The following is a 27,678-nucleotide window of genomic DNA, read 5'->3' as shown; positions in this document are numbered from 1 at the left end:
AATGTTAAATATACCAATACTTTTGAAGAAAACCCGGTGCCCACCTTCCATTATACAATAGGCTCCTACCATGTGTCCTTGGGGCACCTAAATGAAGGGAACCAATTTTAGAAAATGCCCCCTATAGAGGCTGAATATGTATATATGTATAATTTATACATATGGATAGCACCATCCCTGGAACGTCAGACCCTTTTGATTGATACACAATGCCAGATGTATAATATTAGATGTCTGGTATTATACGTAAAGGAAAAAATAAAACAATCACATGATCGACATGATGCTTTTTGAATATTGAGCCCTAAACATTTTGGGGTTACTTCTGTTTTTTATTTAAGTGTCAAGGAAGGGAACAAAATTGTTAAAGTAAGACCCCCGTTCCCCTCCTCTTCCCAACAAATATTTTTCTCAGGATTTCTTTCCAGGAAAAAGGGAGATGAAGCTGATCAAGCCCATCAAATCCAGGTGGGACCAGCTGACATTGACTCAGTCTCCAAAATAAAGGCTGTTTCTTACAGTGTCTGAGCTCCCTTAACAATTCCACACATAATAAGACTGTTCTGTAGCTGGCATCAAATGTTTCCTGGCTGGTTAACAGAAGGAGGGACAGGTCGTGCTTAGGACTTAGAACAGACTGGATGGACCATACAGGTCTTTATCTGCCGTCATTTACTATGTTACATATGTTACTATGTAAAATGTATTTGCCATGTCCAGTGGCGTTCCTAGGGTGGCTGACACCCGGGGCGGATCGCTGATGTGCCCCCCCCCCCGGGTGCAGCGCGACCCCCCCCACCCCAGCGAAAGGACGGACACCTCCCACCGGCTAAAGGACACCCCCCCCCCCGGGTGCATTTTTACCTGCTGGGGGGGGGGGGGGGGTGCCGTGCGCCTGTCGGCTTCACTCATTCCCTGCTCCCTTTCTTCACTTGAGAACTTGTTGGATACAAAGATCAGCCATGTTCAATATCTGCTACAATTATTAAGAACTGGGTTTTGTGTGCCCTTGTGTTTTTTTAGGGCTCATTGACTGATCTTTATTGAGATTGTGCTCTGATGATACACAGAGACTGAAGAAACTGCAATTTAGGGTTTATGTTCAATGTGGGATTTACATATGTGATCAGGGTATAAGTCTGGTGTGGATGGCAGTGTGAGTGAGTTGCAGGGATACTATTTGGTAATTCTTTTAATGCACTGGTTTGTTTTCACTAATAAAGATTTTGTAATTTATATAGAACAGGAGTACTGTTAAATTTTAACTGCCAGACCCTCGACTATTCTTCTAACGTTCGGAGATCCCTTCTCATCGTTTCTACTCCCTCCAGGGTATCCACTCTATCGGCTATTTTCGTGTCATCCACAAAAAGGCACACACCTTTCCTTCCAACCCTTCAGCAATATTTCCCACAAATATATGAAACAGAATAGGCCCCAGCACCGACCCCTGAGGAACTCCACTGCTCACCTTCCTTTCCTCTGAGCGGATTCCATTTACCACCACCCTCTGCCACCTGTCGGTCAACCGGTTTCTTATCCAGTTCAACACTTTCGGTCCTAAGTTCAATCCTTTCAGCTTATTCATGAGTCTTCTGTGGGGGACCATATCAAAGGCTTTGCTGAAGTCCAAGTAGATTACATCTAGCGCACATCCCTCATCCAGTTCTTTGGTCACCCAGTCAAAAGTCAATAAGATTCATTTGGCAGGATTGTCCTTTGGTAAAGCCATGTTGCCTCGGGTCCTGTAACCCGTCGGTTTCTAGAAAGTTAACTATCCTTTCTTTCAGCAGCGACGCCAATATTTTTCCTACCACCGATGTGAGACTTATCGGTCTGTAGTTTCGCACTTCTTCTCTGTCTCCACTTTTGTGAAGAGGGATCACATCCGCTCACCTCCAATCTCGTGGAACCTCTCCTGTTTCTAAAGATCTATTAAATAAATCTTTAAGAGGTCCTGCCATGACTTCTCTGAGCTCCCTCAGTATCCTGGGATGTACCCCATCCGGCCCCATAGCTTTGTCCACCTTCAGATTCTCCAGCTGGTTATGAACTCTTTCTTCCGTAAACGGCACAGTATCCACTCAATTCCCAGATGTTCCCTCAGCAGCCAACCACAGTCCTTCTCCAGGATTTTCCTCTGTGAAAACCGAAGAGAAATAATTGTTTAACATGTTCGCTTTATTTTCATCACTCTTCACATAGCCATTCTCATTATCTTTCAGTCTCACAATTCCATTCCTATCTCTTCTCCTTTCTCCAATATATCTGAAAAAGGTCTTGACACCTCTCTTTACATCTTTAGACATTTTTTCTTCCGCTCGCGCTTTCACTAGACGTATTTCCATCTTCGCTTCTTTGAGTTTAATCCGATAATCTTTTCCGTGATTCTCTCATTGCGTTCTTTTGTATTTCTTGAACAAAGCCTCTTTTGCTCTTATTTTTTCAGCTACTTGTTTGGAGAACCATATAGGCTTTCTGTTTCTCTTGTTTTTTACTTTCCTCACAAAAAGATCAGTCACCATATTTATAGAAGCCTTTAGCTTGGACCACTGTTTTTCCACTTCTCCTACGCCTTCCCACGCCAACAGCTCCTTCTTCAGGTATTCCCCCATTTGTCAAAATCAGTACATCTGAAATCCAGTACTTTGAGTTTTGTGCGTCCGAACTCCGCCTTCGCCCTTATATCAAACCATACGGTGTGATGATCACTATTACATAGGTGGGCACCCACCCGGATATTGGAAACACTACATCCATTAGTGAGCACTAGATCCAGCATCGACCCTTCCCTCGTGGGTTCCGTCACCATTTGTCTGAGCAAGGCACTTTGACAGGCATCCACAATCTCCCTACTTCTTTTCGATTCTGCAGATGGGATGTTCCAATCCACGTCAGACAAATTGAAATCTCCCAACAGTAGCACCTCCCCTTTCATACCAATCTTTTGAATATCTTCTATCAGATCCTTGTCTAACTTCTCCGTTTGCGCAGGAGGTCTGTAGATAACCCCCGTGTGGATACAGGTTCTGTCTTCTCTTTCCAGGACGATCCATAAAGCTTCTTTTTTTCCCCAGGTTCCCCGCATTTCAGCCGTTCTGATATTCTCTCTCACATACAGAGCCACTCCTCCACCTCTTCGGCCCTCTCTATCCTTCCTAAAAAGATTATAGCCTGGTACGGTCACATCCCATTCATGGGAATCGTCGAACCACGTCTCCGTAATAGCAACAATATCCAAGTTTTCTTCAAACATCAGGGCTTGCAAGTCTTGAACCTTTTTACTTAGAGTACGAGCATTTGTGCACATAGCTTTCCATGTGCTTAGTGAGTTTGGGTGTCTGGGGGTGACTTTCCGAAATCCTCTGTTTCCTTTTGTCACCCCCACCCTCTAGTTTAAATGTTTAGAAACATACTGTCTGAATTTCTCCCCAAGGGTCCTTTTTCTCATCACAGAAAGATGTAGCCCATCATTACATTACAGCCTGTTATTTTTCCACGTATTACCCCATTCTCCTATGTATCTAAAACCTTCTTCTTTGCACCAAGTCTCAAGCCACTTATTGAATTCCTCTATTTTGCATAGTCTTTCCTCTACCCTCCCCAACGTAGGAATTACTTCAGAATAAGCCACAGTCCGAACCAAAGATACATACAATGTAAAGGGGGTGGGGGTGGGATTTGATATACTGTCTTTCTGTAGTTACCATAAAAGTGGTTTACATATCATATACAGGTACTTATTTTGTACCTGGGACAATAGAGGGATACATGAGTTGCCAGAGTCACCAATTAACTAATCCCCTACATGTTGGCTAGTTGATTGTGGTAAAATTATGTGTAAAGGGTCTCTGTTTAAGTTCTTCAAGATACAATGCGTATCATGTCTGCCTTTTTCAAATATAGGATATAAATATATTTTGGCTATAATTTTGTTAAGTCTTTAAAGCAGGGGTAGTTCAAGCCACTGTAATGAGATTAAGGAAGGAATTTTTCAGAGGGCTCCCTTGGAGGTAACTGAGAAAGAGGTGCGGACAAGGGTAGCTCCATCAGTCTTTCCTCATCTTCCGGAAGAAACCCTGTCTTGAAGTGGCATCCTTGGAGAGCAGAGGTAGGGGGTCTGCAGAGACAAGCTCTTCTTGTCCCTTTCTGCCCTGGATCAGCAAGGGAACTTATGCAAAGTGCAAGCAGATGAAGTAAAGAAAACGCCCCAATATTTCTGCTGCTATTTGTTGCTGAGCATGTTTTAAAGAGAGCTTTCTTCTCTCTTCCCTACCCTCTCGCTAGGTAAAAGGCGAATCAAGGGATGGGATTTTTGCTTGGCAAAGGGCAACAGAATTTCTACAGCATAAACCTATGTTTTCCATAAACACAGATTGACTTACACATCCACAATGATGACCATATCCTTCGGAGAGGAGGCTCCTTGGATGTACCTGAGCAGAAAAAAAAAATACATTAGTGTACAGACTACAAATAATAAAATACTTTACTGTTCAAAATAGCCTGTCTTCTAATCACATTCCATTCATGGACAACCTTACAGCTAGTGAGACCAATGGACTAACAGGAGAACAATTTGGTGCTCTGTTACTATGAACTGTTTTTCTATTGGCACTTCCATGCTAAGAAGTCCAGGAGAAAATCTTTACGTTTCATTGTAATGGATTTCCAGTTTTTATGAAATCCGGTTTGTGACTGCAGTTTTACCATAATTGTGTTGTTTCATTGTGCATTGCAGTAACTTGTTAACTATACGTCTGATATTTAAATTCTGTGGTCGGCGGTGTTTAAAGTTATACCCTGATAAATCAGTACCGATCTATACTGGCACTGAATATTTTGGTAAAGGCAGCCACCGGAAGATATCCAGGTACCATTAATATTCAGGGCTGGTACCCAGATTCAATCCAGACAAGTTTTGCTGTTATCCTAACTTGCCTGGAATGTATTTGGGTATTAATGTTGAGTATTAGCAGTACCTGGCCTTCTCTGGCATTATTTGGATAATGCTAGGGTGGCCACTGAGAATTTTCGGCAGCATTATTTGGGTACTGCCACTGAAAATCCAGTCCTGGCCCCAGCTAGTCAGGTAGAAGCCACTGAATAACAGGGCCTATAAATTTAAATAAAACTGCGCATGTTATTTGAATAGTTTTACTGCTGTAAATGTCTTCTGCCTATGCCTAGCTTATTCTTGCTTTGCACCGCCTTGAGTGAATTCCTTCAAAAAGGAAGCAAATAAATCTTAACGAATACAGTGGTGGAAATAAGTATTTGATCCCTTGCTGATTTTGTAAGTTTGCCCACTGACAAAGACATGAGCAGCCCATAATTGAAGGGTAGGTTATTGGTAACAGTGAGAGATAGCACATCACAAATTAAATCCGGAAAATCACATTGTGGAAAGTATATGAATTTATTTGCATTCTGCAGAGGGAAATAAGTATTTGATCCCCCACCAACCAGTAAGAGATCTGGCTCCTACAGACCAGGTAGATGCTCCAAATCAACTCGTTACCTGCATGACAGACAGCTGTCGGCAATGGTCACCTGTATGAAAGACACCTGTCCACAGACTCAGTGAATCAGTCAGACTCTAACCTCTACAAAATGGCCAAGAGCAAGGAGCTGTCTAAGGATGTCAGGGACAAGATCATACACCTGCACAAGGCTGGAATGGGCTACAAAACCATCAGTAAGACGCTGGGCGAGAAGGAGACAACTGTTGGTGCCATAGTAAGAAAATGGAAGAAGTACAAAATGACTGTCAATCGACAAAGATCTGGGGCTCCACGCAAAATCTCACCTCGTGGGGTATCCTTGATCATGAGGAAGGTTAGAAATCAGCCTACAACTACAAGGGGGGAACTTGTCAATGATCTCAAGGCAGCTGGGACCACTGTCACCACGAAAACCATTGGTAACACATTACGACATAACGGATTGCAATCCTGCAGTGCCCGCAAGGTCCCCCTGCTCCGGAAGGCACATGTGACGGCCCGTCTGAAGTTTGCCAGTGAACACCTGGATGATGCCGAGAGTGATTGGGAGAAGGTGCTGTGGTCAGATGAGACAAAAATTGAGCTCTTTGGCATGAACTCAACTCGCCGTGTTTGGAGGAAGAGAAATGCTGCCTATGACCCAAAGAACACCGTCCCCACTGTCAAGCATGGAGGTGGAAATGTTATGTTTTGGGGGTGTTTCTCTGCTAAGGGCACAGGACTACTTCACCGCATCAATGGGAGAATGGATGGGGCCATGTACCGTACAATTCTGAGTGACAACCTCCTTCCCTCCGCCAGGGCCTTAAAAATGGGTCGTGGCTGGGTCTTCCAGCACGACAATGACCCAAAACATACAGCCAAGGCAACAAAGGAGTGGCTCAGGAAGAAGCACATTAGGGTCATGGAGTGGCCTAGCCAGTCACCAGACCTTAATCCCATTGAAAACTTATGGAGGGAGCTGAAGCTGCGAGTTGCCAAGCGACAGCCCAGAACTCTTAATGATTTAGAGATGATCTGCAAAGAGGAGTGGACCAAAATTCCTCCTGACATGTGTGCAAACCTCATCATCAACTACAGAAGACGTCTGACCTGCTGTGCTTGCCAACAAGGGTTTTGCCACCAAGTATTAGGTCTTGTTTGCCAGAGGGATTAAATACTTATTTCCCTCTGCAGAATGCAAATAAATTCATATACTTTCCACAATGTGATTTTCCGGATTTAATTTGTGATGTGCTATCTCTCACTGTTACCAATAACCTACCCTTCAATTATGGGCTGCTCATGTCTTTGTCAGTGGGCAAACTTACAAAATCAGCAAGGGATCAAATACTTATTTCCACCACTGTAAATGAATGTACAAAATTGCCCTGGAAAAACAGCCATCTGCAAAGCAAACTTCGAATGCAAATGACTGGAACATGTAGAACAGCAGATATGTGCATTAAAGGAGGTGCTTGGAAAACATCATATCTGCTTTATGTGCTGGCATTATCCACTCATTCCCAAGCACAAATGAGTTCAGTCTCATAGCAGGTTCAATTTAGTGCGTAAACCTTTGGGGATGCTGGTTTGTAAAGACACCCAGATGCTATAGGGGCTACTTATGCATTTATGTACCTTCCCTGTCTGTTAGAAAATTACTGTTCACAAGGACAAATGATGCTTGCTATCATGAGAATGTGGATTACTGATAGTGTGTAAAGTGACCTTTCCAAATTTTTCTCTCATTAGAACATTCAGTCTCTTTGAACCCTGTAAGAGCATCATGTGAGTATTAAGCCAAGTTTACAGTTGTACATTATGTCACGATTGTTACTATATTTCCTGTCGTACTTGCTTTGGGGTTCCTCCAGCCAAGCTAAGTCGGCGTGTAAATCCTGAAGCCTGGGTGGAAATCCTGAAATCCATTCCAGTCCAGGCTAGTCCATTCCGGGATCCTGTTCCAGCCAGGCTGTGCTCTGCTCTTGTGTTGCTGAGCCCCACCCTGCTGGTGACCTCACCTGTAGTGCCTTTATTAAGCACCTGGGAACTTTCAGAATTTGCCTTTGCATCGCTATAGGTCAGTTGGTGTGCCTCTGCACTTCTGCTTTAGTGTTCTGTCTGTGGGCTTTTGCCTTCTGCTTCTGGGTTCTGTCTGTGGGCTTCTGCTTCTGGGTTCTGTCTGTGGGCTTTTGCCTCCTACTTCAGTGTGTCTGTTTGTGGGCTTTTGCCTTCTGCTTCTGTGTTCTGTTTGTGGGCTTTTGCCTCCTACTTTGTGTGTCTGTTTGTGGGCTTTTGCCTACTGCCTTAGTGTTTTGGTTTGTGGGCTTCTGCCCTCTGCCTCAGTGTTCTGTCCAGGGCCGTGCCTAGGGTCTCTGGTGCCCCCCTACAGACCATCAGTTGGCGCCCCCCCTGCAGACTATCAGTTGGCGTGCGCCCCGATTCCCCGGCGCTTTAAATTTACCTCTCTCCGCCTCCGACATCTGCGCAGCGTCAGTGAAAGCGCTGCCTGTCTGACGTCTCTCCACCAGCCTTCCCTTCGCTCGTTCGTTCCCTCTGTGTCCCGCCTACTTCTGACATCATTTCCTTGAGGGCGGGACACAGACGGAATGAATGAGCAAAGGGAAGGCTGGTGGAGAGACGTCAGACAGGCAGCGCTTTCACTGACGCTGCGCAGACGTCGGAGGCGGAGCGAGGTAAATTTAAAGCGCCGGGGAATCGGGGATGGAGTGGAGGAGTAAGGTTTTTTTTCAAAAATACAACTACAGCACGGCACCCTTGAAGGCAGGCACCCCCTGCTGCGCTTACCGCGCTTACCTTGTTGGCACGGCCCTGGTTCTGTCTGACTGTGGGCTTTCTGTTTTATTTCCCTGTGTGTTGGTGGCTGCCTGGTGTTCAGCCTTCAGTTGTGTTCTGGTATTAGGTGGTAGTTGTAGCCCAGCTTTGGGTTTAGCCTTGTCTGTCTATTTTGTGTTCTTGTTTCCCTTTGCCTTTCCCTCCAGTCCTTGTTAGTGCAAGCTTGTTGCTGAGTCCTGTTACCTGGGGAGGTTTCCCCAGTTCTCTGTCCTGATTCCTGGCCCTGTTAGTCAAGCTTGCTCTTGAGTCCTTTCCCCTGTTTGTGTTCCTGGATCCTGTAAGTCCTGCCGGCCACCTGCACCTGGGGGCTCAACCCCTGGGGAATGGTGGTCAAGTGTAGGTGAAGTCTGTTGCAGTCCTGTATCCCTGCCTGCTTATCTACGTCTGCAGTTCCCTGCCGTGTTGGTGTGTTGCCCAGTACTGGGTGGGGGTTTTGCCTGCCAGTGTCGCTCTACGGCAGTGGCCCAAGGGCTCACAAATCCTGTTTCCCCTTGAGAGGCCTGACACATTACAACAACAATACACCATTAATCCTGCATTTCTATCGGCCTGTCTCATAGTTTACAAATCCTGATGGAAGGGCAGCTTGACCTGGACATACTACTAGCTTCAGATTCTGGTACCTACAGCCTTGTTTTCAATAGGACAAGCTGGACTATAAATCTCATAATCTATTACATGGTGAGCCAAAGGTCCATGATTAGATCAACCTATCCTGAGAAAGTCAGGTCATCGTACTGTGCAACTCTCCCTGAAATCTTTCTGAAATTTATATTTCAGAATACAAGTCCACTCCCAGGTCCACTCCGATCCACTCAGGGCCTCCGCTCTAGGTGAGGAATGCTGGCTTCGGCCTAACCCCTGGTAAGCTTTTCCTTGGCTGAGGGGTGCCCAGCTCTACCTCCGGCAGCCATTCAGGTGCTGTGGAGGACTTGCAGCTCATCTGCATATCCTTACAGCCTTCTCCGGGGTGACTCCCAGGTCCACTCTGATCCACTCAGGGCCTCCGCTCTAGGTGTCCAGCACTCCCACCAGGTGCTATAGAGGACTTGTAGCCCTTCTGCTTATCCTCACAGCTGTATCCGGGGTGACTCCCAGGTCCACCCCGATCTTCCCAGGGCTCTCGCTCCAGGTTCCCAGGGTTTCCAGGTGCTTTTTGGCTAAGATCAGGAGACCCTCAGGGGGAGGAATGCTGGCTTCACCCTAACCTCTGGTAAACCTTTCCTTGGCTGAGAGATGCCCAGCTCTACAACCCGCTGCCTTTCAGGTGGTGTGGAGGACTTGCAGCTCATCTGCATATCCTCATAGCCTTCTCTGAGGTGACTCCCAGGTCCACTCCGATCCACTCAGAGCCTCCGCTCTAGGTGCCGTGTGCCGGGGCATTTTTCTCTTTACATTTATTTTTCTCCAAGTTACTACTTATGGCTCCAGTACACTTTTTCTTCTTGGTACTGTTCCTTCCTAATCTGTTTCTCCATCTGAAACCACTGTACACTGCAGGAACACATTGTCCACCCTCTGTATTCATCATCTCACCATCTCTTTTTTCCTCTTCCTTTTTCTCAGCTCTCAACCTTCAACATATCCTTCCTTCCATTCATCCATCTCCTTTCTATCTGAGTACAACTTGCCTTCGTTACTGTCGTCATACCTCGCCTACTCTTCTCCGTACTCTCTTGCTCCTTCTCCTGCTCTCTGCTGGGGACATTAATCCCAATCCTGGTCCTCCACATCAGCTCTCTATTTGTGCAGGTCACACTGTGATAGCTCCAATCCAATTTCTGTTCATCTCCTCCCCTCTTCTTCCCTGCCTTTCTCTTGCGCTCTGTGGAATGCCCGCTCTGTCTGTAACAAACTTTCCTACATCCATGACCTCTTTATCTCTCGTACTCTCCATCTGCTTGCCCTAACTGAAACTTGGCTTTACCCTGAAGACTCTGCTTCAGTCACGGGCCTATGCCATGGAGGTTATCTTTTCTCCCATACTCCTCGCCCGGTTGGCCGCGGAGGTGGTGTCGGGCTACTACTTTCACCCTCTTGTAGATTTCAACCTCTTTTTCCAGCTTATTCTCACTGTTTTTCTTCCTTCGAAGTCCACTCCATCTGTCTATTTGCTCCTCTGCCTCTCCAAGTAGCAGTCATTTATCGACCCTCTGATAAGTCCCTTTCGTCCTTTCTCACTGACTTTGATGCCTGGCTTTCCTTCTTTCTTGAACCTTCATCTCCTTCCCTCATTCTTGGGGATTTTAACATTCATCCAAATGATCCCCCTGACTCTTATGCTTCTCAGTTTCTTGTTTTAACATCCTCTTTCAATCTTCAACTGTGCTCCACTGCCCCCACTCACCAGAACGGCCACTGTCTTGATCTTATCCTCTTCTCAAACTGCTCACTCTCCAGTTTCTGTGCCTCAACTCTTCCCCTCTCTGACCATCATCTGATAACTTTCACACTTAAACACCCTCCTCCCCAGTCCCGTCCAATCTTAACCAATACATTTAGGAATCTTCAGGCTATTGATCCTTCTACTCTGTCCTCCAGTGTTTCAAATCTCTTCTCTACCACTATGTTATCCAAGTCTGTCAATCAGGCTGTCTCTTCCTATTATACTATTCTCTCCTCTGCTCTAGATACTCTCACTACTCCAATTCCCCGTTCTGTAAAACGTACCAAACCCCAGCCTTGGCTGACCTCTAGAATCCGCTAACTACGTTCCTGTGACCACTCTGCCGAATGCCTTTGGCTGAAATACCCATGCCCATGCTGACTTCATACATTTCAAATTCTTGCTGACCTCCTTCCAGTCTGCTCTTTTACTTGCCAAAAAGGACTATTACACCCAGTTGACAAATTCTCTTGGCTCAAACCCTCGACGTCTCTTTGCCACACTGAACTCTCTCCTCAAAGTGCCTTCACCTCCAACTCCACCTTCACTTTCTCCCCAGACTCTGGCTGAGTACTTTCATGATAAGGTTCACAAGATTAAACTTGAATTCTCAACTAGGTCACCTCCACCTCTCCTTCCCTTAGTCCATTCTCTCAACCCTCCAACCCCTGCCTCCTTTTCTGAAATCACTGAAGAGGAAACTACACATCTTCTTTCCTCCTCGAAACTATACCTTTTCTTCTGATCCTATTCCCACCCATCTACTTAACACCATCTCTTTTATCTGTCATATCCTCAATCTTTCCCTTTCCACTGCGACTGTTCCTGATGCCTTCAAACATGCCATAGTCACACCACTCCTTAAAAAAACTTCATTGGACCCTAACTGTCCAACTATCGCCCCATCTTCCTCCTCCCTTTCCTATCCAAGATACTTGAACGTGCTGTTCACCGCCGTTGCCTTGACTTTCTTTCATCTCAAGCTATTCTTGATCCACTTCAATCTGGCTTTTGCCCCCTTCATTCAACTGAAACAGTGCTTGCTAAAGTCTCCAATGATCTGTTCCTGGCCAGATCCAAAGGTCTCTATTCTATCCTCATCCTTCTCAATCTATCTGCTGCTTTAGACACTGTTGATCACAGCCTACTCCTTGATACGCTGTCCACACTTGGATTTCAGGGCTCTGTTCTTTCCTGGTTTTCTTCTTATCTCTCCCAGCATACCTTTAGTGTATACTCTAGTGGATCCTCCTCTACTTCTATCCCACTGTCAGTTGGTGTACCTCAGGGATCTGTCCTGGGACCTCTTCTTTTCTACATCTATACTCCATGGTTTTCAGTATCATTTTTCACTGATGACTCCCAGATCTACCTCTCCACACCAGAAATCTCAGCTGAAATCCAGGCCAAAGTATCAGCCTGCCTGTCTGACATTGCTGCCTGGATGTCTCAGCGCCATCTGAAACTAAACATGACCAAGACTGAGCTTCTTATCTTCCCCCTAAACCAACCTCTCCTCTTCCTCCATTCTCTATTTCTGTGGATAACACTCTCTTCCTTCCTGTCTCATCAGCTCATAAGCTTGGGGTCATCTTCAACTCCCCCCTCTCCTTCTCTGCACATAATCAGGAGACTGCTAAAACCTGTCGTTTCTTTCTCTATAATATCACCAAAATTCGCCCTTTCCTTTCTGAGCACACTACCAGAACCCTCATCCACACTCTTATCACCTCTCGCTTAGACTATAGCAACTTGCTTCTCACAGGTCTCCCACTTAGCCATCTCTCTCCTCTTCAATCTGTTCAAAATTCTGCTGCACAACTAATATTCCGCCAATGTCACTATGCTCATGTTAGCCCTCTCCTCGTCACTTCACTGGCTCCCTATCCATTTCCACATACAGTTCAAACTTCTCTTATTGACTTATAAGTGCATTCACTCTGCAGCTCCTCAGTACCTCTCCACTCTCATCTCTCCCTACATTCCTCCCCAGGAACTCCGTTCACTGGGTAAATCTCTCTTATCTGCACCCTTCTCCTCCAATGCTAACTCCAGACTCCGTTCCTTTTATCTTGCTGCACCATATGCCTGGAATAGACTTCCTGAGCCAGTACATCAAGCTGCATCTCTGGCCATCTTCAAATCTAAGCTAAAAGCCCACCTTTTTGATGCTGCTTTTAACTCCTAACCCTTATTCACTTGTTCAGAACCCTTATTTTATCATCCTCACTTTAATATTCCCTTATCTCTTGTTTGTCCTGTTTGTCTGTCCTAATTAGATTGTAAGCCCTGTCGAGCAGGGACTGTCCCTTCATGTTCAAGTGTACAGCGCTGCGTACGTCTAGTAGCGCTATAGAAATGATAAGTAGTAGTAGTATTTGTCATTCTGCATTACCAACTGGGAAAGGAAACCAGAAATGCCAGACTGCAGCTGGGAGAGAATACGTCAGTCACTGGAATGAAGGCAGCACTTATTAACAGATCTGCCCCACCTGTTTATCTTCTCAAACTTAAAGAAAATTATCAGAAACCTCCAACGAAAGGGTTGGATTAAAGAAAGGCTAAGTAATCCCTGGTATATGCTACAAAAAGAGAAAGAGAAAGGAAGGAACGACGAGGGCCAGGGAGAAGGACAGACAGGGACAGAAGGAAGGCACAAAAGAAAGGAAGAACAGAGGAGACTACAAATAGCAGCGGTCTAGAAAATTCAAGCCAGGGCACAAGGACAAAGGTGGTAAATTAAAAGAGACGCTGCAGTTCCATAGCAGAATGTTTAATGACCTCCAAATGCTAATATTATCCATCAACTGCATCTTATTGTATAAGGGATTATCGCTCGCATGCAGAGTGAGAGACTCAATACCACCCCGTTCTCATAGGCACAGCAAGCCACACGCACACACATACGTGTCAGCCAGTTTACATTAGTCCATGCAGGGCAGAAATGAGTGAGGGATAGCCACACAGAGAGTTAAATAGCTCCAAGTTGACTGCTTTATGCTAGGCTTGTGCTCAGAATTTCTCATTTTTTGTTTCAAAACAAAAAAAAAATATGTTGAATCTAGTCCGGCTCCCTCTCCCACCGTGAAGACAAACACAAAATTCCCTCCCTGGCTCTCTCTTCCTCTCTCTTAGCATTTGCCCTGTCTATTTTATCTTCTTGCAACTGGAGCAATGGTCCGATCATTCCCTCCTCACCAGGGCAATAATAAAATGTTTCTTATGCAGCACAATTTCTAAAAATGCTGCTAGGTATGAATCTGCATGACAGCAGTTTACAAACAATGGAAATCTCTCTCATGGATATTCATTGTGGATTCACTGAAAACCAGACCAGCTGGGCATGTCCTGAGGACTGGGCTCAAAACCACAGCACGAGAGGAAAACTGTCCATGTCAGCACACAAAATAAGATCTTATGTACCAAAATGTAGTCTTTGATTTATCTGTAGGTGGACTCATGCACATTGCCACACTAAAAAAAAAAGCAGATGGATTCATCTGAGGAACAGGCTTCCCTCTCCCATTCTTGGTAATTTCAGAATGTAGATGCTGTCTACACCTTAGCGTCTCCAGATCAACAAACACAGATTAAAAATACCACCCCCCCCCCCAATGAAACTGCTGCTCTAACTGTCTCACCATAAACAGAGTCATCAAACGCAATCTGCAAATGGGGGAGGCATTCTGGGGGGGGGGGGGGGGGTAGGGCTGAGAACACATTTACTTACATATACAGTGCACTCCATTTAAGCGCATGTCGGATAGGAGCATGCTCTGTTTAACTGCATGCCGTACTTCGGTCCCGTTTTTGGTGTCATCAATTTCTATGGGGGCAAACTTCGGTTTAGCGCACCACTGATAAGTGCAAGATTTGCTTATATGCATGGTTTAAGACCAATCCTCTGCAGGGAAGACTCTGCATAAGTGTGGAGGAGTAGCCTAGTGGTTAGTGCAGCGGACTCTGATCCTGGGGAACTGCGTTCAATTCCCACTGCAGCTCCTTGTGACTCTGGGCAAGTCACTTAACCCTCCATTGTCCCAGGTATAAATAAGTACCTGTATATAATATGTAAACCGCTTTGAATGTAGTTGGAAAAACCACAGAAAGGTGGTATATAAGTCCCATTCCCCCTTATAAGCGCGCGCATGGAATATGGAAGCCGATTGGTGCGTGACAACCAATGGCACATGCTGAGGGTAGGAAGTACCATTGGGCTCCAGTGGGAGCTCCACATTGGCAAGCGGCAAGCCCACTGCCGTGCATCAAGCCGCTCAGATTGTAAGCCTGCTGGGACAGAGAAAGAACCCAAATGTAACATGTAAACTACTTTGGTTGTACCACAGAAAAGTGGTATTATCAAGAAGCTAATAAACAATTTTAGATTTCTATCTTGCTTTTTCATCAAAAGATTTACAGAACAGGTAACAATACAGTAATCATTAGAATACAAAATATGTGCAAATGTATAGGGTAGATAAGGCACCTAAGAAAGCACTATTCTATAATGCACGCTTAACGTTAGATGCAAATTCTAGAATAGCGTTAATGCCAGGAAATCGCATCTAACTTTAGGTGCAGCCATTTGCACCAGCTGAAACGAGGTGCACATGGACGCACCTAAATTAGGTACATATCCATCATATTCTATAACAATGTACGTAAATACTAGGAATGCTCCCATTCCACCCATGACCCTCCCATTCACGTGCCCCTTTTTATGAATCGTGCATAAAATTTAGGCATGTACGTTCAGATTAAATCTAATTAGTGCCAATAACTGCTTTTGAACATGCCAATTATTGGCACCAATTAGCCCAGTATTCAATTGAATGCTCAATTTTGTCAGCTTCTATAGAATTAGGGGGATAAAGAGTAATGCTGTAACAGACCACCTATATTTAGGAGCCTAGAACAGAGCTTTTCAACCCAGTCAGTCGGAGTTTTTAAAATATCTCTATTGAATTCAATGGGGATATCCTGAAAACTTCTGAACTAGAAGGTACCTAGTCTACAAAAAAAGTAGGCATCTACTTTCCTTTACAGAATACTAGTTTAGCAAGTATGATATGCACCTATGTGCACCCCAACCACGGTCTGCCTACTCGTAAAATAAGAGCTATGTACGTGTACAAGATAGCACTTTGGTGGATTTTTGGCATTTGAATTCATAGCTGCCCATATTCTAATCGTGTATGCGCACACTGGGTACGCAAATGTTAGTGTCATATTTATAGAATTACCCCATAATGGTATTTAACACAGACAAATAATATTAAACACATTTCTAATTTACAAAGAAATGTAAAGTCAAAATCAATAGAATAAAACCCTCATCCACTCTCTTATCACTTCCCATTTAGATTACAAGCAGCCACTGGTCTCCATTGCAGTGTGATTTATCCTCATCCAGTGCCACTATAGTCACGTAACCCCTCTTTTCAAATCACTGCATTGGGTGCTCTGTTTTTGCAAAAAATTCAGACATCTTATATGTGCCTGCGAGTGCCTTCGCTCTGCATCTCCTTGTTACCTCTCATCTTTCTCCTTATAAATGTCAGGCAAGCTGCTCTTACCAGTGCCCTTCTTTCCCATCGGCAAATCTCAGCTCTGTGTTTCCCACCTTGCTGCACCAATTGTTTGGAATAGCCTTCCATTCATTGTCAGATTCAAATCTAACCTGACAGCTCGTCTCTTCATAGTCACTTTTAACGCTTAACCTTAAATATTTCTTGCAGACAGTACTGGGATGAATTTTCTCTGCATGTTTTCACCAGTACATCCAGGAGCAGCCCGTGGGGGATGTGCAGACAACGATTGCAGGGCTGAAAAGCAGGGTCATGTGCAAAAAACTCAGTTTTTCATAATCTCCAGGCCATTGACCCTACTACCCTATCCTCCTATGTCTCGAACCTTTTCTCTACCATTGCACCATCCAAATCTGTCAAGGAAGCCGTCTCCTCCTACAATACTATTCTATCCTATCCTCTGCTTTAGACACTCTTGCACCTCTCATGCCCCGTCTTATATGGCATACCAAATCCCAGCCTTGGCTGACCTCTAAACCTACGTTCCTGTGCCCACTCCGCCGAACACCTCTGGCTGAAATCTCGTGCCCTTGCTGACTTCTTACACTTCAAGTTCATGCTGACCTCCTTCCAATCTGCTCTTTTGCTTGCCAAACAGGACTATTACATCCTGCTAATTCTCTCAGCTCAAACCCTCGACTTCTCTTCGCCACACTGAACTCTCTCCTTAAGGTGCCTCCATCTCCAACTCCCCCCTCACTATCTCCTCAAACCCTAGCCGAGTTCTTCCCCGACAAGGTTCAGAAGATAAACCTTGAATTCTCAACCAAGCCACACCCACCTCTCCCTTCCCTTGTCCATTCCTCTATCTCCCCAACCCCTCTGTCCTTTTCGTCCTTTCCAGAAGTCACTAATGAAGAAACAGCACACCTTCTCTCTTCCTCTAAACAAACTACTTGTTCCTCTGATCCCATTCCTACCCACCTTCTGAACACCATCTCTCCTACTCTTACCCCTTTTATCTGTCATATCCTCAATCTTTCACTTTCCACTGCGACCGTTCCCGATGCCTTCAAACATGCTGTGGTCACACCACTCCTTAAGAAGCCCTCACTCGACCCTACATGTCCTTCCAACTATCGACCCATCTCCCTCCTCCCCTTCCTCTCCAAGATACTTGAACACGCCGTGCCGTTCATCGCCGCTGTCTTGACTTTCATTCATCTCATGCCGTTCTTGACCCACTCCAATCTGCCTTTTGCCCTCTTCATTCATCTGAAACTGCACTTACAAAAGTTTCCAACAACCTGTTACTGGCCAAATCCAAAGGTCACTATTCTATCCTCATCCTTCTCGATCTGTCCGCCGCTTTTGACACTGTTGATCACAGCCTACTTCTTGATACACTGTCTTCACTTGGATTCCAGGGCTCTGTTCTTTCCTGGTTCTCCTCCTACCTCTTGCTTCGCACCTTTAGTGTACACTCTGGTGGATGCTCTTCCACTTCTATCCCACTACCAATTGGAGTACCTCAGGGTTCTGTTCTCGGTCCTCTCTTGTTCTCCATCTACACTTCCTCCCTTGGCTCTCTGATATCATCCCACAGCTTTCAATACCATCTCTACGCTGACGACTCCCAGATTTACCTCTCTACCCCCGAAATCTCAACCAGCATCCAGACCAATGTTTCAGCCTGCCTGTCTGATATCGCTGCCTGGATGTCTCAACGTCATCTGAAGCTTAACATGGCCAAGACCTAGCTTCTCATCTTTCCCCCTAAACCCACCTCTCCTCTTCCCCCTTTGTCTATTTCTGTGGATGGCACTCTCATTCTCCCTGTCTCATCAGCTCGTAACCCTGGGGTCATCTTCGACTCCTCTCTCTCCTTCTCTGCTCACATTCAGCAGATTGCCAAAACTTGTCGTTCCTTTCTCTATAACATCAGCAAAATCCGTCCCTTCATCTCTGAGCACTCTATCAGAACCCTTATCCACACTCTTTTCACCTCTCGCCTAGACTATTGCAACCTGCTTCTCACCGGCCTCCCACTTAGCCATCTCTCTCCTCTTCAATCAGTCCAAAACTCTGCTGTACGACTCATTTTCCGCCAAAATCGCTATGCTCACATTAGCCCTCTCCTCAAGTCACTTCACTGGCTCCCTATCCGTTTCCGCATTCAATTCAAACTTCTCTTACTGACCTATAAGTGTATTCACTCTACTGCTCCCCAGTACCTTTCCACTCTTCTCTCCCTACACCCCCCTCGGGCACTCCGTTCTGTTGACAATCTCTCTTGTCTGTCCCCTTCTCCTCTACTTCTAATTCTAGACTCCGTTCCTTCTATCTCGCTGCACCACATGCAGACTTCCTGAGCATGTACGTCTAGCCCCGTCTTTGGCCATTTTCAAGTCCAAGCTAAAAGTCCACCTCTTTGACGCCGCTTTTGAGTCCTAACCTCTGCTCACTTGTCTGTACCTTTTATCCCCTCCTCTTTAATTCCCCTTACCCCTTAGTTGATCTGTCTGTTACCTGTCTTATTTAGATTGTGAGCTCTTTGAGCAAGGACTGTCTTTATGTGTATGGTATACAGCGCTGCGTTTGCCTTGTAGCGTTATAGAAGTGTTAAGTAGTAGTAGTAGTTGCTCAATGATAGGGCCTGCTATAAGAGGTCCTTTTACAAAGCCACAGTAAAGAGTGGCCTGTGGTTGTGTTTTTGCTGAGCACTGGGCCATTTTTTACCACAGCTGGGAAAAAAGGCTTTTCTTAATGAGGGCAGTAAATAGCCGTGCGCTAGAAATACAAGTAGTGTGACCCCTTACCATCACCCATTGACCTAATGGTAAGAGCTCACATGCTACATGCACGGTACTCGTGTAGTGTATGCCCATGTGGCCGTGCTGCTGATTACTGCTGGAAATGCCCCCCCCCCCCCCCGGGTAGAAAATAGAAAAATATTTTCTACTGCGGGAAACAGCGTACGCCATCTTTGAAATTACTGCTTGGTGGGCGTGTTAACCAGGTGGTACTGTTGATTTGGTGCACGTTACATGTGTAGTTGCCCTACTGCCACTTTGTAAAAGGATCCCAAAGTATTTTATAGGACTTGATATACCGCCAAGTGTCAACATTCGGCTTCAGAGCGGTTTACAAAAAAAATAGCAGGCTACAAGAAAAGAAAAGAGATTTAATGGTGTGCAGAATAAGCAAGGGTGAAAAGGTGAGTTTCAACGCAGATGTAAGGTTACAGTAGGACAGGGGTAGGCAACTCCGGTCCTCGAGAGCCGCAGGCAGGTCATGTCAGGTTTTCAGGATATCCACAATGAATATGCATGAACTTGATTTGCATACACTGCCTCCATGGTTTCCAAATCTATCTCCTCCATATTCATTGTGGATATCCTACCTGACCTGCCTGCGGCTCTTGAGGACCGGAGTTGCCTACCCCTGCAGTAAGAGGATTCTGAGCCAAGGTGGAAGGGCAGCATGTTCCAGAGCTTAGGGCCAATATAGCTAATGGCTGAGGCACATGTGTAAATACCAGCATATTCTAGTCATTTCTGTGGATATATGAACACATACTTGAAGAAATGAGCAGGTTCTACCTGAGGGGTACTCTAAACTATGGCACTCTCCTGGTGGGCGTTCACAGGGTAGAGTTTGGGTGGAGCATGGGCAAGGCTCACAAATTTAAAAAAAACACTTCTGCAATCTAGGCATTTACTTTCACAAATGACTTTTGATAAATCTACATTTTATAAATTACACTGTCTTAGAAAAATTCATTCCATTCCCTTTTTGAAAGAAAATATTTTTTAGCTTTGGTTCAAGCGGAGATTTTATAGTAACATAGTAACATAGTAGATGACGGCAGAAAAAGACCTGCACGGTCCATCTAGTCTGCCCACGATAAACTCATATGTGTATACCTTACCTTGATTTGTACCTGTCTTTTTCAGGGCACAGACCGTATAAGTCTGTGCAGCAGTATTTCCCGCCTCCCAACCACCAGTCCCGCCTCCCATCACCGGCTCCGGCACAGACCCCGTATGTCTGCCCTCCCCCATCCTAGCCTCTCAACCACCAACCCCTCTTCCCCCCGCCACCCAATTTCAGCTAAGCTTCTGTGGATCCATTCCTTCTGCACAGGATTCCTTTATGCCTGTCCCACGCATGTTTGAATTCCGTTACCGTTTTCATCTCCACCACCTCCCGCGGGAGGGCATTCCAAGCGTTCACCACCCTCTCCGTGAAGAAATACTTCCTGACATCTTTCCTGAGTCTGCCCCCCTTCAATCTCATTTCATGTCCTCTCGTTCTACCGCCTTCCCATCTCCGGAAAAGATTCGTTTGCGGATTAATACCTTTCAAATATTTGAACATCTGTATCATATCACCCCTGTTCCTCCTTTCTTCCAGAGTATACATGTTCAGGTCAGCAAGTCTCTCTTCATACGTCTTGGAACGCAACTTCCATACCATCCTCGTAGCTTTTCTTTGTACTGCTTCCATTTTTTTAACATCCTTCGCAAGGTACGGCCTCCAAAACTGAACACAATACTCCAGGTGGGGCCTCACCGTCTTATACAGGGGCATTAAAACCTCCTTTTTTCTGCTGGTCACACCTCTCTCTATACAGCCTAGCAACCTTCTCGCTACGGCCACCGCCTTGTCGCACTGTTTCATCGCCTTCAGGTCCTCAGATACTATCACCCCAAGATCCCTCTCCCCGTCCGTGTCTATCAGGTTCTCCCCACCTAACACATATGCCTCCCTTGGATTTCTACTCCCTAAGTGCATCACTTTGCATTTCTTCACATTGAATTTTAATTGCCAAACGTTAGACCATTTTTCCAGCTTCTTCAGATCTTTTTTCATGTTTTCCACTCCCTCCGGGGTGTCCACTCTGTTGCAAATCTTGGTGTCATCCGCAAAAAGGCAAACTTTACCTTGTAACCCTTCGGCAATGTCACTCACAAATATATTGAACAGAATGGGCCCCAGCACCGATCCCTGAGGCACTCCACTATTCACCTTTCCCTCCTCCGAGCGAACTCCATTCACTACCACCCTCTGGCGTCTGCCCGTCAACCAGTTCCTAATCCAGTTCACCACTTCGGGTCCTATCTTCAGCCCTTCTAGTTTATTCAAGAGCCTCCTGTGGGTAACCGTGTCAAAAGCCTTGCTGAAATCTAAGTAGATGACGTCCATAGCATGTCCTTGATTTAATTCTCCCGTCACCCAGTCAAAGAATTCAATGAGATTCGTTTGGCACAACTTCCCTTTGGTGAAACTATGTTGTCTCGGATCTTGCAACTTATTGGCTTCCAGGAAATTCACTATCCTTTCCTTCAGCATGGCTTCCATTACTTTTCTAATAACCGAAGTGAGGCTTACCGGCCTGTAGTTTCCAGCTTCTTCCCTATCACCACTTTTGTGAAGAGGGACCACCTCCGCCATTCTCCAATCCCTCGGAACCTCTCCCATCTCCAAGGATTTATTAAACAAATCTTTAAGAGGACCCGCCAGAACCTCTCTGAGTTCCCTCAGTATTCTGGGGTGGATCCCGTCCGGCCCCATGGCTTTGTCCACCTTTAGCATTCCAAGTTGTTCATACACACTCTCTTCCGTGAACGGTGCTCTATCCACTTCGTTTTCAGGTGTACTTTTGCCAGTCCCTCTTGGTCCTTCCCCAGGATTTTCTTCAGTAAAAACAGAACAAAAGTATCTATTTAGCAAATTGGCTTTTTCTTCATCATTTTCTACATAGCGTTTTGCTGTATCTTTTAGTCTCACAATCCCCTTTTTAGTCTTTCTCCTTTCACTAATATACCTGAAGAAGTTTTTGTCTCCCCTCCGTACATTTCTAGCCATTTGTTCTTCCGCTTGCGCCTTCGCCAGACGTACCTCTCTCTTGGCTTCTTTCAGTTTCATCCGGTATTCCTCCCCGTGTTCCTCTACTTGAGATTTTTTGTATTTCTGGAACGCTAACTCTTTAGCCTTTATTTTCTCAGCCACTTGCTTTGAAAACCATATCGGTTTCCTTTTTCTCTTGCTTTTATTTACCCTCCTTACATAAAGTCTGTGGCCCTGTTTATTACTTCTTTCAGCTTGGACCACTGTCCTTCCACGTGTTGTGCGTTCTTGCAGCCCATCAGCTCCTTCCTCAGGTATTCCCCCATTTTGTTAAAGTCAGTTTGCTTGAAGTCCAGGACTTTGAGTTTAGAGTGGCCGCTAACCACATGAGCTGTTATATCAAAACAAACCGTTTGATGGTCACTGCTTCCCAGGTGCGCAGCCACTCGGACATTTGACACACTATCCCCATTTGTGAGCACCAGATCCAGCGTCGCTCCCTCCCTCGTGGGTTCCGTCACCATTTGTCTGAGCAGAGCACTTTGGAAAGCATCCACAATCTCTCTACTTCTTTCCGATTTTGCAGAAGGAACCTTCCAATCTACATCCAGCAGATTAAAATCTCCCAAAAACAGAACCTCTCTTTTCTTCCCCAACTTCTGAATATCAGCGATCAGATCTTTATCCAGTTCCTCCAATTGTGTCAGGGGTCTGTAGACAACACCCACGTGGACCAAGGTTCTATCCTCTCTTCTTAAGGTGATCCGTATTGCTTCTTCCTTTCCCCACTTCCCTGTCATTTCAGTTGCTGCGATATCATCTCTCACATACAGAGCTACTCCTCCACCTTTACGTCCCTCTCTATCCTTCCTAAAAAGATTATAGCCTGGTATGTTTACATCCCATCCATTGTCAGAACTAGACTATTGTAATGGTTTACACTGTCTTCTTTTGGCTAATCTAGTATCTAGATTACAGGTGATACAGAATACTGTAGACAGGGTGATTACGGGACAAAAGAGGTTGGATCATGTAACTCCTACCTTGATGGGACTTCACTGGTTGCCTATTAAGGCCCATATTTTTTTTTAATTAGTAGGTTGGGTTTATAAGGTGTTTAGAGGTACATACCCAGAATATTTATTTTCATTTCCTTTATCTCTGTCCTCATTGTGTGCCATATAGGATTGTCACTTACACACGTTTTATATAGGACTTTCGATTTTAGATTTTAACCAATAAACACTGATTGAATTCCCTTAGTAATAGGTTTTTATTGCATAAACAAGAGGAAAACACCACTTCCCCTCACACTCTCACCCCTCCACTGGCCTGGTTTGGGATTCTCTATTCACTTTATGTGCCTTTTCCATGTGGATGACTTCTCAGCTACACAAATGTATACATTTAATTCTATTGGAAAGGTACCCAAGCTGCAAAAACACTGATGATAAATACTGAATTTTTGTATGCTCAAAAGAAGCCCTAATTACCTAGAAAATAAACAACTAAATTTACAAATGATAAACACCCACAGCAGAAACCCTTCAGTATATATAAAATACAAACTTTAGTGTCAATTCTTAGCAGCACAAAATTACTCCTGCCTTGGAGCAGGTGTAACTTTGTGTAGAAAAAAAAAAAAGGAAAAAAGCGCTGTACTTTATTTCACTGGCTGTACTTCTAAGCCTCTCTCTTTCTATTAACTCCTTTCTAAGCCTCTCTTTCCTATAAACTAATCTAAAATAGCTAGTTTTGATTCTGTGCTGGTAGTTCCTTCTTCAACTGTGTTACATTTCTGTGCTGGTGATTCCTAAGTTGTCTTAAAAGTGTTCCCTTCAACTGTTTTTCTATAGAGGGAAGTAATCCAATTAACTGCATTAACAGGCTCTAGCAGGCACTTGTGCTGAGAGGGAGGAGGGGCAAAGCTGTGTAAACAGTGTTGCCATATAAAAAAAAAATTCCCACCCAAAATAGCCCAAAACCCGCCCAAAAACCGCACACACCCCACCCCCGATGTCATCACCCCCACCCCCGCGGTCATCAACCCCGCCCCTTCCGTCATCACCCCGCCCCCGCCGTCATCAGCCCCACCCCTTCCATCACCCCGCCCCCGCCGTCATCAGCCCCACCCCCGCCGTCATTACCCCGCCCAATACGTCACCTCGCCCCGCCCAATACGTCACCAAACCCCGCCTCTGTCATCGTTAGCCCCACCCCCGCGGCCGAAAAACCACCCAAAACCCGCGTGAAAAAAAAAAGCCCAAAAAACCGCAACCCGCAGCGGGCAAAAGTTTCCCATGGCGGGTAATTGGGCGGGAAAACCGCCCATCTGGCAACCCTGTGTGTACATCCTGGTATTTTGAGGAAAAAATAAGAAGAGAAAAGGGGTGTGAGATCCAGAGCTTTGCTGCCTTAGACCTGTGGGAGATTATCAGAGCTGTTTTGATTTGATTGGGGCTGTGCTGCCTGTCATAGGCAGTTGGTGACCCAAATGTTTGGGGAGGCTAAAGGGGATGGGGTTAGGGGTGGGGCCAGGGGCAGCGCTTACATCCATAATTGTATGACAACACACAGAAAAAAAATAAGTAAAAATAAAATACTAACAATTAATACCTTTTATTAAATTTAGATATTAGATATGTATCATATGTCAAAGAATAAAGTGGTTGCTCAAAGCATATACTAACCACAATCGCTCAACTGCAAAACACTATGCACAACTTTGAGCAAAAACACACTCAGAACCTTACTGTACCATAAATATTATACTGGGCAGACCCTAATACACCAATATACCACCCATACGGAAAATGCAGACCGTCAACAATTTGAAACAAGGGATCATAATATCACAATTCTCATGTAGAGCCACAAAACACCCTTTTAGGGTGGATAGTGTTCACAATTAGCTCCTTTTATTAACGACCATATGTAAATCCTTCAAGAGGTAGTGTGTCATGATTTAGGCTCTACACCCTTTCTGATGTTTTGGTGCCACCTCAGTAAGGCCAACACACAATCTCTCCACTGCAAAACACTATACACAAACTTGTGCAAAAACACACTCATAACCTTACCAAACCATAACAGCACTAATTCCAAGGACAGGACAAGCTACAACCTTATGCATGGAAAGGCAGCACTATAATTACACCTGTCTCTAAAACACCAGTACACAACCTAGTGAAACAAAACAAAACAAAACAAAAAGGGCTGCAAATACTACACACTAGCAGAATACTGCATCTTGATCACACATGATAAACACATGACACAACAGATATGAAGGCAAAATACTGAACTGGAAGGTTACCTCAAGAAGTCAGACTCAGCATGTAGCAATACTAGAAAAATTGAAACTTCCATACAAAATATCACAGATGCACATTTCCAAAAACTGACATATTCCAATTAATAAATTCTGAATAAAAAATGTTTTCTATCTTTGCTGTCTGAGCATTTAGTTTTTCTATTAGCTTTGGTCCCAGTGTCTTCTGTTTTATGCAGTGTCTTCTTTCCATTTGATATTTTTTCTCTCACCATGTCCATCATCCTTCTGTGTCCTTATGCGTCCCGTCTACCATCTGTAGCCCTGTCCCTATCTTTTCTCCAGTTTCAACATCTGCCCTCAAAGTGTTCCAATCTAGCCCTTAAATTCAGCAATTTACCCTCCATCCATATCCAGCATTTCTCCTCACTGCCCTCCCCTCCATCAATGTGCATCTACTTCCTCTGTCTTCCCTCCCCTCCCATCCATGACCAGTATTTCTCCTCTCTCCCTTCCACTTCATCCGTGTGCATCTCCTTCCTTTGTCTTTCATTCCCTCCATCCTTGTCCAATATTTCTCCTCTCTTCCCTGCCCTCCACTCCATCCTTGTCAAGCATTTCTCCTCGCTTCCCTCCACTCCATCCATGTGCATCTCCTTCCTGACTTCCCTCCCCTCCATCCATGTCCAACAACTCTCCATTCTCCCCTGCCCTCTCCTCCATCCATCCATATCCAGCAAATGTCCTCTCTCCCCTTCCCCCTCCATCCATCCATATCTAGCAATTCTCCTCTCTCCCCTGCCCTCCCCTCCATCCATGTCCAGGAACTCTCCATTCTCCCCTGCCCTCTCCTTCATCCATCCATATCCAGCAAATTTCCTCTCCCCTACCCCCATTCATCCATCTATGTCCAGCAATTCTCCTCTCTCCCCCTGCCCTCTCCTTCATCCACCCATATCCAGCAAATTTCCTCTCCCCTACCCCCATTCATCCATCTATGTCCAGCAATTCTCCTCTCTCCCCCTGCCCTCTCCTTCATCCACCCATATCCAGCAAATTTCCTTGCCCCTACCCCCATTCATCCATCTATGTCCAGCAATTCTCCTCTCTCCCCCTGCCCTCCCCTCCATCCATCCATGTCCAGCAATTCTCCTCTCTCCTCCTGCCCGCCCCTCCATCCATCCATGTCCAGCAATTCTCCTCTCTCCCCTGCCCTCCCCTCCATCCATCCATGGCCAGCAATTCTCTTCTCTCCCCTGCCCTCCCCTCCTCTCCAGTGATCTCTTCTCTCCCCCTACCCTCCCCTCCTCTACAGCAATCTCTTCTCTCCCCCTGCCCTCCCCTTCTCTCCATTTCCAGCTATCTGTTCTCTCTCCCTGCCCTCCCCTTCTCTCCATATCAAGCGATCTGTTCTCTCCCCCTGCCCTCCCCTCCTCTCCCCTCCAGCGATCTGTTCTCTCCCCATGCCCTCCCCTCCTCTCCAGCAATCTGTTCTCTCCCCCTGCCCTCCCCTCCCATCCATGTCCAGCGATTCTCCTTGCCCTTCCTGCCCCCCCCACCAAGTGTTTAACCTTACTGTCTGTGGCAGTGACGTCAGTAAAGAAGAAGGCACTGCAGACTCGCCTTCAGCTTCTCCCTTCCCTGTTCACACAGTGTTCCGCCTTCTGCGATGATGCATTTCCTGTTTCCGCGAGGGTGGGACACTGTGTGAAGAGGGAAGGGAGAAGCTAGAGCCAGAGGCGAGCCCGCAGTGCCTTCTTCCTCATTGATGTTGCTGCCACGGAAAGTAAAACACACACACACACACGCGCGCGCGCGAGAGCGTGTGTGCTACAGCAGGGTGGGGGGGGCAGGCTGCCAGTCGGAGAGCTGAGTCAGGAGGGAAGGAGCCCTGCACCTGTGGGGGCAGCAGGGGAAGGTCACGGTTGGGCTGGGGAGGCTTAGCCTCCCCAAGCCTCTTATACAGGGTGCCTATGCCATAGGTGGTCGGTGGCCCAACTGTTTGGGGAGGCTAAAGGGGCGGGGTTGGGATGGAGCTTAAATCCATAATCTGATAACACAAAGAAAAAATAAATAAAAATAAGTCACAATTAATACCTTTTATTAAATTTAGATATTAGATATGTATCATATGTCAAAGAATAAAGTGGTTGCTCAAAGCATATACTAACCACAATTGCTCAACTTCAAAACACTATGCACAACTTTGTGCAAAAACACACTCAGAACCTTACTGTACCATAAATATTACACTGGGCAGAACCTAATACACCAATATACCACCCACACGGAAAATGC

The 27,678-nt window shown here is 45.6% G+C and overlaps 1 protein-coding gene across 1 annotated transcript in view; it reads right to left on the bottom strand.

Annotated features, from left to right (window-relative positions):
- Positions 1-27,678, bottom strand: part of CACNA2D2 (calcium voltage-gated channel auxiliary subunit alpha2delta 2) — a 1,426,314-nt gene that overhangs the window by 313,603 nt on the left and 1,085,033 nt on the right. Inside the window, exon 8 of the mRNA XM_030206789.1 lies at positions 4,386-4,436. Within this exon, the coding sequence (XP_030062649.1) occupies positions 4,386-4,436 (51 nt within the window). The remainder of the gene's footprint in view (positions 1-4,385; positions 4,437-27,678) is intronic.

Source organism: Microcaecilia unicolor, chromosome 6 (assembly GCF_901765095.1).
Source record: "Microcaecilia unicolor chromosome 6, aMicUni1.1, whole genome shotgun sequence".
NCBI lineage: Eukaryota > Metazoa > Chordata > Amphibia > Gymnophiona > Siphonopidae > Microcaecilia > Microcaecilia unicolor.
Note: the sequence above shows the minus strand (reverse complement) of the source record. Positions and strands in the feature narration are given on the sequence as shown.